Source organism: Odocoileus virginianus, unplaced genomic scaffold (assembly GCF_023699985.2).
Source record: "Odocoileus virginianus isolate 20LAN1187 ecotype Illinois unplaced genomic scaffold, Ovbor_1.2 Unplaced_Scaffold_1, whole genome shotgun sequence".
In the NCBI taxonomy this organism is placed as follows: domain Eukaryota; kingdom Metazoa; phylum Chordata; class Mammalia; order Artiodactyla; family Cervidae; genus Odocoileus; species Odocoileus virginianus.
In genome coordinates this window covers 1,596,680-1,615,449 of record NW_027224263.1, presented here as the reverse complement: position 1 = coordinate 1,615,449, position 18,770 = coordinate 1,596,680, and the positions used below count along the sequence as shown (strand labels likewise).

General features: G+C 42.6%; 1 protein-coding gene across 2 annotated transcripts in view; it reads right to left on the bottom strand.

Annotated features, from left to right (window-relative positions):
* The window catches only part of ATG4A (autophagy related 4A cysteine peptidase), a 72,301-nt gene that overhangs the window by 18,767 nt on the left and 34,764 nt on the right, over nt 1-18,770 (bottom strand). Inside the window, exons 2-9 of one of the 2 annotated variants that reach the window (XM_070462186.1) lie at nt 13,927-14,037; nt 10,942-11,013; nt 8,473-8,571; nt 5,576-5,677; nt 5,082-5,154; nt 2,230-2,309; nt 1,350-1,537; nt 1,149-1,227 (exon numbers count right to left, since the gene is read on the bottom strand). In XM_070462186.1, coding sequence (XP_070318287.1) covers nt 1,149-1,227; nt 1,350-1,537; nt 2,230-2,309; nt 5,082-5,154; nt 5,576-5,677; nt 8,473-8,571; nt 10,942-11,013; nt 13,927-14,037 — 804 coding nt within the window. The remainder of the gene's footprint in view (nt 1-1,148; nt 1,228-1,349; nt 1,538-2,229; nt 2,310-5,081; nt 5,155-5,575; nt 5,678-8,472; nt 8,572-10,941; nt 11,014-13,926; nt 14,038-18,770) is intronic. The other variant, XM_070462187.1, reaches the window with a different exon arrangement.

The following is an 18,770-nucleotide window of genomic DNA, read 5'->3' as shown; positions in this document are numbered from 1 at the left end:
ACAACATGGTGAGCTGGGGGTCAGCCCTATTTTCCATAAAGGGAGCCTGAGACTGAAAGAGTTGACTCTCTTCTCCTACTGTCACACACCAAGCCAGCGGGAGGCAGGCCACATACAGGGGCCAGGTCTGTCTGTTAGCACTCACCTTACCTCCCTGAATCTCTGAGGAAGAAATGGGTTGGGAGGGTGGCCAAGCTCATCTCACCATGTCCTCTGCACATCCCTCACACCATTCCCCATGCCTGCTCTGGCTCTCCTTTGTACCCTAAACTCCTAAGTTCCTCAAAGCCCACTCCTGCCAGAGGTGGCGGTATTCTGCTTCCCTGGCCGCATTGCTCCCTTACTCTGCGGCACTAACCAGGTATCTAGGCCCTTGATACTCAAAGTGTGGCACCAGCAGCACCTGCTCTACCTAGTAAGAAATGCAGGCTTTCAGGGCCCACCCCAGATCTGCTGAACCTGCATGTTAATCTCAAGGTGATTCATGTGCACATGAAAGTTTGAGAAGAGCCAGGCTGCTCCTTTTGTGTGCCAAGGGCCTTTAATATCTCTGGTCACAGCTGGTGAGGAAGATGGCGGGGTTTCCAGACGTGTCCACTGAAGCAGGAATGTCAGGCTGCTCATCAGGATCCACATTAGGTTAGTTGCTTTAAGACTGAGCCTCCATTATCAGAAAAGGGATACCTCTGTCTTCACGTTCTCTAATTCCCACCTAGTCAAGCCTCTGAACAAAAAGCTAGCAGGCCCAGCTGTGTGGTCCTGGGAAGTCAGAGGATGGCTCCTGGCCTGAATGCCCAAGCTCCAGTAAGAAGGGGATTGGCAAGGCCAGGGAAGTGAAGCCCTGCCGCCCTGGGTCCCAGAGGGAAAAAGAGGTGCTGAAGCAATGCTGTGACCTTGGGGTCGTCCAGTGTGAACACAGCCATGGAACCATCACATTGAGAGGCAAAGAGACAGAGACACTGGTCTCTGTGAGGCACAGGTAGGTGTTACTCTCCAGGCTAGAGGCAGGATGAGCTGCCCACAGGCCACAGCATCTCCAGGCTAGGCCAGGGCCTCCTAATTGGAATTGCCTGGTCTTCCACACAGACCTTGTTGTACCCGCCCTCCCCTAGCCCACAGTGACTTACTTGTGATTACTCTTTTCTTACCTAAGAATCCTATGAAATAATAGGCGTTATTTGGTTTTCCTCCTAATGCCCCTAAAGACTGTGGCATCTTAAAACACTCCTGGAGGGAAAGAGAACGCAAGATTCTCAGCTCACTTGTGGACTGCTGCTCACGGATCTCCATGCTCATGATGGTGGTGGGATGGGTGGGCCACAGGTGGCTTGGGGAAAGGTGTGACTTACTTTGAAGGCGTCAACATAGACGGGGTTGATTTGGTTTATGCCTAGGCGGAGGGGCACAATAAGCAGCAAGGGTTTCCAGGCCGTGCAGCAGGCCGAGGGGCCCTTACTCTGGGTGGAAGCAGTCAGAGACTCCAGGGGCCTCTCAGCAGGTATGTCAGCACTCAAGGACAGTGTGCGGCACATTTTTTCTAAAAACAAAAGACAGGGCTAGATAAAAAAGGGGTACCCAGCCCTAAGAGATGCACCATGGGCAAGACTAAGGGAGACCTGACATGACAGCCCCCACCTGGAAGGCCCATCCCGCTGCCACCCAGGCCCTGCTGCCCTTGCTACAGGAAGCCCAGGGTACTGGTCCAGCCCTTACTTCTCTTCCTTCTGGCAACTGAACACTCCTTGTGTCTCCTCAGATATGATGGGCTCATTGGGAGAATCTCATTTGTCAACTACGCTACAAGGGCCTTGGAAACAGGGACTGTATCTGTTGGTATCTCAAGCTCCATGTTGGGGAGTACAGTGGAGGGGGGAGGCCAGAGAAGACCCATGGGTGGTTTAACTGATTATCTGCACTTGGGGTGTCCTGCAGGAAAAGAATCTGGTACTTCCCTGAGGGGCACCAAAGATCCTCTCATTTTTTCCCCTTTCAGAAAGCTGAAAGGGAAGAGAAAAAAGGGCACAGGGAATGATTAACCAGAGCCCTGTGCTCCCCTGTCTTGCTAGAGGGGCAGGCCAGAGAGAGCGTGTGTGTGTTTATTCTTTCTCTGTCTCTCTCTCTCTCTCTCACTCTCTTTCTTTCTCCCTTTCTTCCCCCTACATGTTCTGAATGGTAAAGAAGAACCTCTATACCCAACCACCCGAGAAGGTAAACCGGCCGAGGACTCACTGATATCTTCGATGACCACGGTGTTATCCATTGAAACATAAACAGCCAAGGAATTCCATTCATCAAATAAAGCAAGTTTTCTGCAAAGCAACATACAGTGAAGTCACAATTGGGGAAGATGGACATCTCGGCAGAAAACAGTACCACCTACGCATGTCCAGTGTTGCAGAAGTTACTGAATGCTGAACCACACAGAAGTTGTTCTCTCTGTGGGATTCAGGTCAGGTCTGGCTCCTCTGCCTGAGCTCTGAAATATTCCATGTCCAGGGACTTTGAAAATGCCAGAGTCACTGTTTCTGAACCTCAGAAAGAAGGCCTTGCTTTATAAAATGGAACAGGCTGCCTCGCAAAATGATGTTACTCCTACTGGGCAAAAGAGGACCAGTACATCTGCTCCCAAGAGATTTTGTTTTCTTTTCTTAAATGTGAGACATTCTGCCTTACCGCTTGAAAAAAAAATAAAACTGCTACTTAAAAAAATATATGTATATATATATATGGGCTTCCCTATTGGCTCAGCAGGTAAAGAATCTGCCTGGAATGCAGGAGATGCAGGAGACCCAGTTTCGATCCCTGGGTTGGGAAGATCCCCTGGAGGAGGGCATGGAAACTCACTCCAGTATTCTTGCCTGGAAATCCCATGGACAGAGGAGTCTGGCGGGCTACAGTCCATGGGGTTGCAAAGAGTCAGACACAACTGAAGTGACTTAGCATGACCACACACACACACACACGTGTGTGTGTGTGTGTGTGTGTATTTGTTTAGAAGCATATATAATATGAAGAATAAGTCCCAGGGAAATCCAGAGAGAGAGAGAAACATATAGAGGAGATGATCTCTTCAGTCCCTTCCCAAGTGCGGTAAGAATGTTGTCCCAGCAGACTTGCTGGGTCTTGTTGGTCAAGAACTGAAGACATACAGCCATAGAGCATGCTGAATTACGTGACTTCAGAGGCTCCCCTGGTGGCTCAGCTGGTAAAGAATCCACCTGCAATGCAGGAGACCCCAGTTTGATTCCTGGGTTGGGAAGATCCCCTGGAGGAGTGCGTGGCAACCCACTCCAGTTCTTCTGGCCTGGAGAATTCCATGGACTGTATAGTTCATGGGGTTGCAAAGAGTTGGACACAACTGAGCGACTTTCACTTTCAGAGGAGATTAGAAAGAAAACCCGTTTAAAAGAGAGATTATCTGAGTAAAATATGTTGTCTATTTCTCCCTTATTTTCTTCTCTTGCCAGTTTGAAGAAGACATTTTTAACCTGGCTACTATGGGATTCTGGGGTAAAGCCCAGTCTCAACGACCAACAAAATGAAACAAAAACACATTCTCTCCCAAACTAAAGTAGCTCCCAATAAGAGGTTAGTTACCATTATATTTTCATTTCATTCATGGTATCTTTCCCCAAAATAATAATAACATAATCATTATTATCACATACTGCTGTTTCTGATAATAATATTCATGATGAGTAAGAATCCACCTAAATTCTTTTCTAAATGTATGTTTCCATTTACTTGTTGTTGGGAAGTTCAAATTTTAGAAGAAAGAAGCAAATTCTGAAGGATGTCATTTATAAACCAACCATATCAAACTAGGTTTTGGGATCAGCACAGCCATTCTAATTTTTTATACTTTCTACCCTGGCTTCTTGCAGTGGTTCCTGAAATACCACCAGATCCTCACTTACCTGATCAACAGTGCCCCAAAAGGCACTGCAGACTAAAGTAAGAAAGTGGTCACAAAGAGGCTGCACTACTAGCAAAGGGTGATTCCAAGATAGCAGGTTTCACTCGGTCCCCAAGAAATCCAGACTGCTCCCCTCACAAGCACATTTCCAAAACATTCTAGTTCACTGAGGGTTGGCTAGTAACTGAAACAGTGCCCCATTTGTATTTTGCATGAAGCAGGTCCTGTCATCATGCTCCAGAGAGCCCAAGAATTAAAGTAGCTACCAAAGAAGGCTAGATGGTTTCGATTTTCTGATGCCTAAATCAGCATCAAACTCTGGCTGCCATTTTCATTCACTCATTTATCGGGTATTTATTGAGCACTTACAGGTACAAGGCAGTTTCATGTGCTAATGTTACAGGAGTGAACAAGGAAAACAAAATTTCTGCCCTCATGGAGTTTCCATTTGGTGATAGGCCGTCAGGAAGGAGAGTGACAATAGGTGAGGTGGTCCGTGGGTGTAAGTGCCAATGCCACTCACCCCATTCATTTCCAAAGCATTGGTCCTCTTGCTGTGGGAGGTGAATTCTGGGACTTAATAGGACAATGGCAAAAGGACCATGCTGGGGTACCCTGAGTTTACTAAAAGGTGACAAACTGATTCCAAGACTCCCTTGGGGTTTGTGTCTTCCAATAGGTAGTGAGTTCCTTGAAGCAAGAACTATACCTAGTTTATTTTTGTACACCCAATACTTAGCATAGTAGAGGTGCCCAATAAATGTTGAATGAATCAATGAAGATTTTTTAAAATACCATACAAGGTGGGAGTCTGTGCCTTTTCTAGGCTGGTTCAGGCTTCCCCCTCCTCCTTAGTACAGACCCTTTGGCTTCAAAGTGACCCTTAGGCTGACAGTTGAGTGTCTGAGCACCAATCTATCAAGGGGATATGGAATGAGTCCTGAGGGGCCGCTATCTGGACTGGTACTCATGACTACAACTCTGATAAACAAAGACAGTTGTCCACACACATTACACACTTCAAAGAAGTATTTGAGCAAAATGGTACAGATGTTTGGTGGCTCAGTGGGATGGCAAGAACTGCTTTGGTTGATGGGATACCGAGTTGGTGGAGGCAAGCCTAGGAGACAATAGAATAAGGCTCATGCCCAACCTTTTTACTTACTTCAACACTTGTGCAACTGTATTTGGTCCAAACCACTCGCCGATTGATTTCCCTTCTCCTACGCCCATCTGTGCTGTTTTCATGTGGAAAAAATAAACATGTTAGCGAAAGGTCTTCCAACAAACCACAAACTCCTAATTTTTTGCATAAATAATTAAGTAGAAAGATGACTTAGTGGAGCCACATATAAAGCAGGGGACAAGAAAAGCAAGTACAGGGATTTTCTTGGTGCCCCAGGGGCTGAGACTCTGAGCTCCCAATGCAGGTGACCTGGGTTCAATTCCTAGTCAGGGAACTGATGCAACTAAGTTCACATGCCACAACTAAAAGATTCCATGTGCTGAAACAAAACATCCCACATGATGTAAAATATTTTAAATTAAAAAAAAGAAAAGCAAGTACAGGCAAAGTAAGCTGAATTTCACAGTGTTTCTTTCCTCTTAATTGGACTATGCAACAGAGAGACAGTCTTTAAACTACTCATGTGACCTTACCCATTTGATGGATAGAGTAGCAACAGTCTTTTCTATCTAAGAAGCACTGTAGGATTTGTTGGTATTCTTTGGGTTGTTCTTTCTGTTTCTCCCATTTCCAGTCTTTTTAGGGAAAAAAAAAGAGTTAAAATCATGTTTATAACCATTTGTTATCTCTGCAGCCTTACTCTGACTATGAGGTTAGAAGGAAAACAAAGGCATTACATCTAGAAAGTGGGAATGATCAGGTCAGAATATTCCCAAGTATCTTTAATATTGATGACCAGGACATCTGGAAACAGATTTCTTTCAGAGACTCAGTGAGTATAAAGTAAAAACAAGACAAGAAGTTGACAAAGAAATTGACTTTGCCCATGAGCTGGAGTTGGATAAATATTACTTGAAAACAGTGACACAAGGCCTTTCTGGTCAGCTACTCAGTGACCAGGATGTCACCTCAAAACCCAGCAGTATATCCATGTCTCACTCAGACACTGTAGTGTCTCACGTCCACAGAAACACCAATGGCTTTGGTTTGTATATTTCAGCAGCATTGACAAGAGTCTCACGGGGGGGGGGGGGGGGGGCCAGTGAGGGGAAGTGTTATCCTGAGACACCAGTATTTCCAGGGGAATAAACACAATTTGCAACTAAGAAGGCTTTTTAAAGAAACGCACACTGCCATTTTTTACATAGCCTTTTTAAAAGGCCACACTGAGCTTTGGAAAAACAAATACCTTTGCTATCAGGTGTTGAAGCAAACACCTTATGACCAAAACTAAAATGATTACACCTGTAGTGATCTGATCTGTGCCTCAGGCAGAGCCCCCCAGTTCCACAGAGGCTGCTTATGACTTGCTGAGGACAACTCTGAAAAAACTCTGTCACCTCTGTGGACAGGGCACACTGTTCCCATTCCCTCAGCTCTAGGACTTCTGTCTAATGGGACAGATTTCTGAGACTTAGTTGGTTTCCAAGACAAAAATTTCTCTCCTGAGGTTTTAGAAAGTGTTTGAATTCACAAGTGAAATCTACTGGAAGGCAAAGGCCATTATCTCCAGTCTTTAGTTCTCTTTGCTTTTGCATTTCTGAACCAAATGTTTAAACTTTATATCTAGCAGTCTTCAGAGGATAAACAGCATCCAACTGTTTTTCACCAGCTACTGAACTGTCTGACTCTGGGGGAAATCCTCATTAGCTGGCTGGAGGAAATGGCAACCCACTCCAGTATTCTTGCCTGGAAGAATTCCAGGGATGGGGGAGCCTGGTGGGCTGCCGTCTATGGGGTTGCACAGAGTCAGACACGACTGAAGCAACTTAGCAGCAGCGTGTACTATTAAATATTTACTGATGACAGTGATAAGTCAACTAATACCCCACCTCAACTGCAAAATAACCAAAAAGGAAATGCTCCAAAATACTTTATAAAATCACATCTTCTCACTCGAATATCTTAGCTATGAGATCTATTTCCACATTCTTCCTGCTACTTGCTTTTACACGAAAACAGTTGAGACTGCTGATTGTGGGGAAAACTCCCCAGTTTGCTCTCCACAAAACTCTTTTCCAGAAGAATCATCTTGAAGTGTTTCATAAATGAGAAAGTAAAAACAATAAGAATGGATCTGTTCCAAGAAGTATGTGTACAGTAGAGAAATTACTGAACAAGAAGACAGAAGACCTGCATTCTATTCCCAAATCAATGACTCTTGCTGTTCAGCCTGGGGCAAGTCACCTTATTTCATGAGCCTCAATTTCCTCATCTATTAAACAGAAATTTCACCCTTGATAGTATAATTCCCAGGTTGGATGCATGAGACAAGTGTTCAGGGCTGGTGCACTGGGAAGACCCAGAGGGATGGGATGGGGAGGGAGGCGGGAGGGGGGATTGGGATGGGGAACACATGTAAATCCATGGCTGATTCATGTCACTGTATGGCAAAAACCACTACAATATTGTAAAGTAGTTAGCCTCCAACTAATAAAAATAAATGAAAAAAAAAAAACAACATCCCCAAGGCAAATCAGACTTTCACCAACTTCCTGAACTGGCATCTAACCAAGGTCAGCCCATGGGGAAGCATGCACATGACTTAAGAAAGCAAGACTCAAGTGTTCCAACAATGATTACTAGAAGGTTCTAATTTTAAGATAGTGTGTACTTTTTATTATTTAAAAAATTTTTCAAGCTTTATTTAAGTATGACTGACAAATAAAAATTGAATAGCTTAAACAGCATGATTTTTAAAAGGCTATATGATGTGATAATTTAATAAACCTATACATTGTGAAATGATTATCATAATCTAGTTAATTAACACATCTATCACTCTCACATAGTTACTTTTTCTTTTTTTAAACTTTTTATTTTTTAATTAATTTATTGGAATATAGTTGCTTTACAATGTTGTGTTGGGAAGTTCTTAATAAAGCAGCCTCCTGAGAAAGCTAATTTAAGGATTCCTTCATTATCAAGTGGACCTCATCAGTGAACCCAAACCAAAATAGCACTGGCTCCCTCATTAGGCACTTCCTTTCGGTCACTGACATCTTTCGCCAGGCAAATATTTTAAATGAGGTCAAAAAACAGGCTCACCACCACAACCTTCTTCCTGCTCCTTTTGTTATCTGACCTGTTTAAGAATTCACGTGAACAATAGTGAAGATAGAAACTCTATGATACACTTGACTCAATGTTCAGTTCTATCCCAGGAAAATAACTCTCTGGCTTAGTGAGTCACAAGGAAATGCCAGCTGTTTCCTTCTCCTGAGAGGGTTTGTTGACTTGTCAGCCCCACCACTTGGGCTTACAGAGAGCACTTCAGGACCTGCAGCTCTGTTCCCTTTAGCACCAAGGTTAAACCATCAGCAGTAAATGCAACTGCAGAGGTCTCTGAGACAGAACAAATTTAACTTACCCCTTCCCAAGTGTCTGCAGATAAGGGCTTGAGCCAGCATCATCTGTCCACAGCGTAGCATACATCCCCAGCCAGCATCTGACGAAGGGCCTGTTCCCCCTGTTGGCAAAAGGGATGAGAATGAATGTGAGTTCATTAAATTGCCCTTTCCTGAAACATCAACATATTGGAGAATCATACAATATAGATAGGCACACATACTCAGAATAGAGGCAAGAGATAAAGCCAGATATCAAACAAGATTTGTTACAGGGTGGAACTTGCAAAGATAATGCTGAGTTAACCAAAACGGGTTCTATGACCCTAAGGCAAAACAAACAAATGAACAAAACCTGCCCTGTATGTTTTCTGCTTAGAGACATCCAGGTATGCATTCAATTTTGGTAGATGACTGACTACCATGTATGACTACCAACACTTAATCCATGCCATGTCATCATCTGCCTGACCACATCTGGCTTTTCACAGCTCACTTCCAGAGGAGGGCTATCTTATCTGAGTAAAGGAATAAATGCTACCAAAGTTGATCATCAGTATGGTCAAGGAAATCTGGAAGGCTCTTGACCATTTTAAATATACATTATGAAGCTCTGAATGGTAAGGAGAATGTAAAATAGAGGAAAGAGTCCTAGGTTAGGCATCAGAAGACCAGTCTCTAGTTACCTACTCTAAATCTCATCTGTAAACTGGAGATAATAGCATATACCTTGCCTACTATCAGTGGATACTATAAGAATTAAATGAGAGAGTATCTATAAAAGTATTCTACCACTCATTCAAGATGATGTAAATATTTGGTATGATGAGTATGGTCATAATGTTGTTGTTTAGTCACTAAGTAGACTCTTTGCAGCCCCATGGACTGTGTAGGCCCACCAGGCTTCTCTGTCCATGGGATTATCCTGGCAAAAATATTGGAATGAGCAGCCATTTCCTCCTCCAGGGGATCTTCCTGACCCAGGAATTGAACCTGTGTCTCCTGCGTTGGCAGGTGGATTCTTTACCACTGAGCCACCAGGGAAGCCCTAATATAAAATACTATTAATAAATTAGAAATATACTATATTTTTAAAAGACACAAAACCAGTTAATAAGACAATAGGTTCCATTTGAAGAACACTTGATGTAACAAAAATCCTATATATGTGGCCGGGGCAGGGGGCGGTGCTCAATATCCTTTTTCAAAGTACTTTGAAGTGAGACAACTTGGATGGCAGAGGAGATATTATGCTTTCATTGCCTCTCCCAACACAGAAGTGGAAAAGTATGCTATAAGCATGGTCTCACAAGACTAACCATAAACGACATCATCAACCATGTAAGACAAGTGGGCCAAGATGGCTGCTCCTTTCCTTTTGTTGTGGGGACTGAAGAAGAGTTGCTACAGCAAGATGAGGAGAGTTGAGCCAACTTGTCAGCTGGAAGTGGAGTCTGTTGGCTCTTGCTAATGGTGGGATTATAGGCCAGATTAGTATGGAAATATGCAATGAAGCCCACATAAAGAAGGGATCATCTCTTTCAAAACACTGTCAGAGGTGAATTGCAAATGTTTTCAAATCTTGCAAAGATCTCTTCATCCAGAAAAAGTTAACAGTTTAGAATTACTGAGTAGTAAAGATTGTTCTTTTGTGTATTTCGCACAGGTACTTCCTATGGAGAGCAAAAAAAAAAAAAAAGTCTGTGTGAACTTCATTTTTCACACTTATCAGAAAGATAGATATCACTCCAGTTATTAGGTCCAGTCCCAAAACAAAATCAGTCAGACAGGTTTCCTCTAGAAGAATAGCTTCCACCAAGTGAGTTTGGTGATCCTTTTCTATAGGACCACAAGATCAGAAAGAAGTAACCTGTTTGCAAACATTTTACAAATTTTCTCTGGAGGGATCCTATTCACTTAGCTCATTAAACTATCCTTTTTTCTAGACAGCAGCTGGTACTCTTAACTGCCTAGAATTAGCTCCAAGGATATCCACTATAATTCATTTCTCAGTGGCAAAGTGTTTTCATATCATAGGAAAGGAAAAAAAAAAGCAAGAGAATTATTTTCTTTCCTTTAAGGTACAGTCATCTTTAATAATCAAATAACTCCATAAAGCAGTGGATTGTATCAAATTAAAAGTTTGACTGTTTTGTTGCTCTTAGACTTAAAACAATATCTCTAGTGTCCAAACATTTGGAGGTGGGCTCAAAAGTAAACCGGCATTACACATTAACACCATGGAACCATACATGCTGAGGCACATCGGCAATGAAACTTCTTTTTTTTTTTTTAATTTTTATTTTTATTTATTTATTTTTTTTATTGCAATGAAACTTCTGTATGAAGCATAAGACTTAATCAACTACTCCCCCAAACTAAATTCTTTGCCATAGTGAGTTGTTAATTCTGAGGTTTCTGTGATATCACTTATAACCTCAGGAAAGCTATCTATAAGGAAGAAAGCACAGTATAACAAATGATATACCTACCAATTGGTGAAAATTTCCTCCTGTATGTAAACCATAGACGAGCACTTATATCAGACAACAGCTTAGATTTTTCTGTAATTAAATGTGAAATTAAAATTAAATCATCGTATCCCATCTAAAGATATCTGTCTTTGATTTCTGAGCCAGGGGCAAACTCAATTTCAAATAACCAGTCATTTCCATTGTTATGAGGCTAAGGGAAATGCATAGGAAACCCAATCTCATTTTAGCCAAATAATTTCAGTATTTCCTCCCACCTATATTTTGACCAGAGCTACTGGCTACAATGATGCTGAGTGGCTCCTATCTCCTCACTGAGCTCCATAGCCCCAGCAGGTACTTAACACTGAGACCATGTGGCCAAAAGACAAGGACTAAGAAAAGCAAGGATCCTGGGTAACCTATTGACAAGGCAGTCAGCCCCTGCCTGATGGCTGGCTGGATCTCTCACCAGCATCCACGGTCTGTTACATAAAACGAGGGATAGGTTGTTGGCATGTGTGTATGCACATAAACTAAAAAGATGTCCCTGCTAAGCAAATTAAGTGTGTAAGAAATTTATCAATACTACCTAGTGCACTGGCATTTGTAATCTAAATGGAGATATAACATTACAAATGCTTTTGTAATTTTTTTCAAAGCATGCTTTCCTATATATATTTTATAGCATAAATTTACTTCAGTGGCCACAAATATGGCTTCCACATGTCCATCTGTACTTAGATGTGCTTCTGTCTTTCTTAGTCTTCTCTGTCACCCTTCTCAACAACACATCTATATTTGTAATTCTGTACAGACTTTATAGTCATTGCACTTTAAAAGAAGGAAAGGAAATTCAGTGTTAACCATTACTCTCTATTTTCTCTTCTGCCTTTCCTTTGAACAAATCAGAAAGCTGAGCTGTCTGGATTTTTCTTCCCCTTCATGTCGCCAGTGCCTAGCACAGTATGGGAAGCAGATGTAAAATGGTCAAGAGTAAGACTTCTGGAGTCATGCTCTGCCTGGGTTTGAGACCTGATTCTGCTGCTTATCAACTGTGTGGCCTTGTTACTTAACTTCTCTGAGCTTTAGTTTCCTCATCTATATAATGGGGAGAATAATTGCACCTACTTCACAGAGATATGAGTATTCAACAAGATAATACTACATGGAAAGCAGTAGCTTACATGGTACAGTACACAGTAAACCTGAGGTAAATGTTAGCTATTATTTTATCCCCTTGTCTCAAATGCTCACACCCCTCACTCCTTCCTCTGATATTCTCTATGTCTTCTGGCTTGCCTATAAGCTAGAAGGGCTGGGGAAAGTTGTATAGGCATTTTTTTTAAGATTTATTTATTTATTGGCTATGGTGGGTCTTCAATGCTCTGTGTAGGCTTTCTCTAGCTGTGGCAAGTGGGGGCTACTCTTCATTGTTGTGTGCGGGCTTCTCAATGGCTTCTCTTGTTGTGAAGCATAGGCTCTAAGCATGTGAGCTCAGTAATTATGGCATGTGAGCTCTAGAGCACAGGTGCATGGGCTTAGTTGCTCTGTGGCATGTGGGATCTTCCTGGACCAGGGATCAAACCTGTGTCCCCTGCATTGGCAGGCAGATTCTTAACCACTGGACCACAAGGGAAACCCTAGACTTTAATAAGAGTTTCACCTTGAAAGGGCTTTTCCAACTTAACATTTGAAACTGGGCATATTTGGCAACTTGGGGATCCCTGTTGTCAGGGAATGCACAGCTAGAAGAGACCACCTGCAGTTCCTCTCCTATTAATTACTGGCAAAAGGAGTTAAGATCCAGAAAGTGACTGATCCAAGGTAGAAGAGTCTGAATACAAAAGGTATCCTAACTGTTAGCACTAGGTGCTCTCCACTAGTCAGGATTCTCCAATCAAAAGGATGAAGCCAGACTCAAATGGAGTTAGAAGATGCTAACTTCTTCTCTTGCCTTTTATTTATTTATTTATTTTTGGCTGTGCTGGGTCTTTGTTGCTGTGTGGGCTTTTCTCTAGTTGTGGTGAGCGGGGGCTACTCTCTAGCTGCAGTGCACAGGCTCCCGGGCACACTGGCTTCAGTAGTTGTGGCATGTGGGCTCAGTCGTGGCTTCCAGGCTGTAGAGCACAGGCTCAGTAGTTGGAGTGCACAAGCTTAGTTGCTCTGCAGCATGTGGGATCTTCCTGGACCAGGGATTGAACCCGTGTCTCCTACACTGGCAGGTGGACTCTACCACTGAGCCACCAGGGAAGCCCCCTCTCTTGCCTTTTGGTCAGCTTCTTCCTGTCCCTCCCTCCATGCTAGGGCCTCCAAAGAGGATCTCGCTTCAGACACAAAACTCAGAGCTCCCTCTTTCCAAGTTCAGGTTTTATCTATGTGCGGGGTTGTTAGCACTTTCAGGTTAAAAGGTCTTTCTCAATCTATAAGAATGTAATGGTAAGGAAGAGAAAGCCAAGCCTCCTTTCCATCTAGCTGCAGTGGCTAAGAGTTCTGTACAAAACCAGAATAAACTGAGAGTACCACAGTCAGCAGAAGCTCTAAAACTATAAGACTTCTCAGTGTCAGACTGTTTCTGACAGCCATGGACTGTTTAGAAGTCCCTTGGGTGGCAGTGTTTTTCATCTAGACAGAAAAGGACATGAGAGGAATGAGAAGTATGTAGTCATCAAAGACTAGATACTGGTTAGTAATACCTGGAGCCGGTCCATGTTTTTTGAAACCCGAGGCTTATAGAACTGGGGGGGTTCTCCTTTAAGGAAAAAAAGATATGACTTTTTCAAATTTTAAAAATACCTATGATCATGTGAACACATTGCTAGGGCCTCAGAAGGGTCCTTGCATGCAAGAAAGGGGCCGGAGGCTTAAACTCCTCTGGCTGTAAAGTAAATCTGCCTAGCAGTAGCATTAACCCCTTATCAACCCAAGAAGGGAAACAGGGTAGGACTTCGACCTCGGGCACCCACCTCATTTGGGTTCTCACAGACAAATGCAACCAAACCTTACCCGTTTTAAGAAGATGCTGTTTTCCCAAGATCCATACCAGCTCATCTGTATCTGGAAACTCTTCTAGGTAGTCAGCAAAAATAGTAATCTGGTTTTCATACTTGGATAAAACTGAAAAGGAAAGAAACTTAAGCAAAATGTATTAGAGGGGACTTGCTTCTATGATTTATTAATTATTACCTTTGTCCTGAAGGTAAAAATTAGATTTTTTTTAGATTCACCACTGGAATCTAATGGAAGCAAATCCTCCTGCTTGAGAAACGAAGACACTTATGGGGCCTTAAAATCTTTTAAGAGAGGGATTTCTTTTTGACCACCTGTTTAGACCTTCCTTTTATCATGGTCCCATTTGGCACCATCTCTGAATGATGTTTTGGTCACAAGTACATCAAACCTTTTTTTCCAATGGGGCTTTCTTTGTAAACAGCCACTTTCTAGCTTGTCCTAGTGTGAGTATAGTACAAGGTGACACAATAGTACCAGCATATCTGACCCCTTTCCATGTCTAATCAGACCCCAGGGACTAATGTGAGGTTTCTAGCAGCCAGTGGCTTAGAAGGGGGCTATGACAAGCCTCAAACACTATATATACAGCTCTGAAAATGTAATATTTTAGCTGGATGTCCAGATGTTTTATCAGTAATTTAGTGTTTTATTCACTTACAACTTCTGCAAAGAAGAATCTTGAAGCAACTGATAAATAGAACTTGTTCTTGGGATTCACAAATGACCATGGTTATCTCTCAACAGAAAGGAACTGAACAAAATACAATTAAATCTCATAAGTTCATAGGCCACACTCTCAGAACTTATGTCCAGGTAATGTGGGATGAGTTAAAATTCACTTCTGTACCGCCTGCGGGGAAAGGATCTGCTAAAAGACTCAAGATTGACCTGTGAAGGGAAGGATCTTATCACAAAAGTTTCAAGTACTGACTCGGCCAAAAAGTTAATTCGGATTTTTCCATATGATGTTGTGGGAAAACCTGAACAAACTTTTTGGCCAAGCCAGTAATTTTCTGAGAGAAAGAATATCATAGGTGGTAAATAAGTTTCCAAGCCAGCCCAGAAAAATCTATCTTAACCTATAAGCAGAAAAATGAAATTGTTAGTATATTTCATAGTTTATAGTGCTGTTTCAATGACAAATCATATTTCAAGTTCAAAGCTGAGACAACCGAGCACACATCTTATCATCTCAGCAACTGGAGGCTCCCAGATCCTACAGAGAGGGGAGCTCAGAGCCAGTAGGGGCCATTTTGTGCAGCTACTAGTAGCTGCAAGGGCTCTCCCAGATCAGCCCTTAAGAGCGCCAAGGGAATAGTTTCCTATAAAAAATATCATTGCGGGATGTGTTTAGCTCACTTGAAAGGACAAATTGCTTTCTTCTGGCTTTGTTTTCTAAGGCAGGAGCATGCTGTTTTCATAGAAATAAATGGTCTTTCATAGAAATAAATAAATGAGTCTTATATGATCATGAAAACAGACTACTCGGTTGGAGGCTGACATTATACTTTGTATAATCTGTATACATTGAAGTCATAATTTGTTTGAAGTTATAATTTTAGAAACACAGCTACCCGGGGATACTGCTCTTCTTGAAATATGTGACAGAAGTTCAGTCTCTCAGGGATTTAGGTAGCCTTTCTCCTCAAGATGTTTTCATCATTAGGGTCACAGCCATGGCGCTATTTCCAATGTACAGAAGTTAAAAATGAGACAGCCATTTCATTCCCCAGTGAAAACTTATCACTGCCAAATCTGCCAGGGAGCTTGTGTCACAATCTTAGCCTTTCTGCCCCTGGCCACAGCCCCTGGCCCATGCTCAGGAAATAGCAGGCTAAAAATGATCATCCAGGTCAGGCCATCCCCAGGAGGTGGTCGACAGAGGTGGGGTAAATCACACTGTGTACCTTCCCACCCTATTCTCCACCCCTCACAGGCAAGAGAAATCAGGTTAAAACAAACATCCAGTGCAGCCTAGAAAAGGGGGGCAGAAGGGAGGGGTGAGTCAGAAAAATAAGCAATTTGAGAGAAGTGTTGGAAAGGGGCAACCTCTCTGGCATTCCCCTGGTAGGGATGAGGAAGGTGGTATTGGATGAATGTACAGCATGTATGCATATAAGCCTTGGGTCTTTTTTTAGTACTGGCTGGAAAAAAAAATTCTCTATTGCCAACCCTGTCTCAGTGAGTCATTGCCCAGTTATCTGGTCAAATTAGTACAGCTCCTTACAGCCTGTGAGAACTGCACTGCTTCATTTGAGATGGCTCTGACCAAAATGATAGCCAACGGATTTTTCTCTTGCTCTTACACCCCTCACCCCCAGGACAGGAAAAAGGGCAATTACAGTCTCTATTCTTCCAGAGTCTCCCCTTAGGAAACAGACTCCAAGAATGCAGTGTGTCAGCCCATAACCAGCCCGAGTTGAAAGCTACAGGGATGAAACAAAAGAAAGCCAGACCAGAAGATGAGATTAACAGAAGTACAGAGCGATAACATGAGGAGAATGTATAAAAGGGAGTCTGGGGAGGAAAGAGGACTTGATCTTCCACAAGAACTCAGAAACACGAAGAAGCCAACTGGGTTGTGGTTGAGGTGCAGAAGTGAAATGGCATTTCCAAACAAATCACTTCTCACTAACACCAATCCTTCTGAAAAAAATTTTCATAAACTACTTTTGTCTTACCTTAAAATTAACAAACAAGACATCAGACTTACATGAGCTCCTTGCCCTTTCAACCTGTTTAAAGACATAGGAACTATACAGGCAGAGCTACAAACATTGCAGCTTGGTGGACCAAGAATCAGCTTCAATAAGGTCTGATGGGCAACAGGCTTCACTCCGTTCCATTCTACTTTAATAATCATTAAAAAGACTGAAGTCTCTGCTGGGTTAGCTTAGTAGTCAAATAATAACTGAGAAAGAGATTTCCATAAGCTCCTGGAACCAAAAAGTCTCCCAGTCTTGGCCAAGACGCTCTGTGTACATGCTAGGGCCTGCCTTCAACACTCAGCCAGGCAGTTGATTAACTCTGCCTTAGTCTTCCCTTTCTGCTTATACAGAGCTCAAGGTCAGCCAGAGTGAGAGCTGAGGGCCTTCTCAGGTCTTTCCTGAGCATGTACATAGCCTTGAGACTGCTCACATCCCTGAGCAGGCATGTGGTCCTCTAGGTTCCCAAGAATATGCCTGAACTTTTCAAACAAATTTGTTGTTTTCCCAACAAACATATTATTCTTCAGCTTTACCTTTCAAACTTTTTTGTTATCCACTCCTCAAATGCTGTGAAGTTAATCAGTTGCCTCTAATAGTTTTCCAGAGAAGCATCCCCCCCGAACCCAGAGAGGGGTAGGCTATCTGCACCTCCAAGTCAGGACAAATAAAGTTTTACATGTGGGGTTTTCTGGGGAATCGCCAGACAGATCAAATAATGACAGTCCTCTAGAAATGAGGATTTACAGGAGTTTCAAACCTGTTCTGCATCCTCCAGGTGTTACCAGGTTGCTGGCTTTCCCTATGGTTGCAAGCTGTGAATTCTCAAGGCCACTGCAAAGCTGGAGAGCAAAAGATGGGCATAGCACAAGTGAAAATGCCACAAAGCTGACTATTATAAGGCAGTTATTTTTCATGAATAAATGAATATTCCATTGGTGCAAACCTTTGGTTAATTTCCAGAGTGCTGCAAAAGTTGGTTCTGATAGTTTTTGCCAATTCTTTTCATTTCTATTATGGGTAGAATTTTCAGAAGTCTTCACTCTGCCATTTTTGCTGATGACTTACTTGAATAATTTGCTTTCCAGTGATTGACTACATTTGTAAGGGTTATTTTGTAAAACGGCAAGTAAGTGAAAAAAAATAACTTTAAATAACAGACTTTCTAATAGCACTTAACAAAGCTTGTACATCAAGTCTCCTAGATTCTGTGGGGTTTTTTCCCCACAAACAAAAGACTTTAAAGGTAAATCAAAAGGCCACAGGGTCTCAGGGCCAGAAAAAGCCTGAGACACCACAGAGTATCTTGCTTGTGGAAAAAAAAGTGAAAGTGATAGTCGCTCAGTCATGTCCAACTCTTTGTGACTCCATGGACTATAGCCCGCCAGGCTCCTCTGTCCATGAGATTCTCCAGCAAGAATACTGGAGTGTGTGGTTGCTATTTCCTCCTCCAGGGGATCTTCCCAATCCAGGGATCGAACCTGGGTCTCTTGCATTGCAGGCAGGTTGTTTACCATCTGAGCCACCAGGGAAGCCCATACCATTTATAGTTATTGTAAAATATTGACTATGTTCCCTGTTCTGTACTATATGTACTTGCAGCTTATTACAAAGTACTTTGTGCCTCTTAACCCATTACCCTTATCTTCCCCTTCCCACATTTCTCTCCCCACTAGTAACCACTCACTTTTTCTCTGTCAGTCTGTTTCCTTTTTGGTATATTTACTAGTTTAATATACACACATTCAACATATTGTCAGGTCACACCTTCAAAATCATAAGAAAATGGTCACAGGAGACAGGTATGGTAAGGGCTGAATATATATTGATATATTCATTCCATAAACTTTTACACAGTACCTACTACATGCTAAGGGGGCTTCCCAGGTGGTGCTACTGGTAAAGAACCCACCTGCCAATGCAGGAGACATAAGAGATGTGGGTTCAATACCTGGGTTGGGAAGATCCCCTGGAGGAGGGCATGGCAACCCACTCCAGTATTCACACCAAACACACTGGGCACACACAGTATAGAGATGGTTCCACTGAAAAACACACTTTCAAGACTGTAGTAGACAACTGTTTCACCTAAACTCATACAGGCAAGAAAGTCAAGCAAAATGAAAAGGCAGA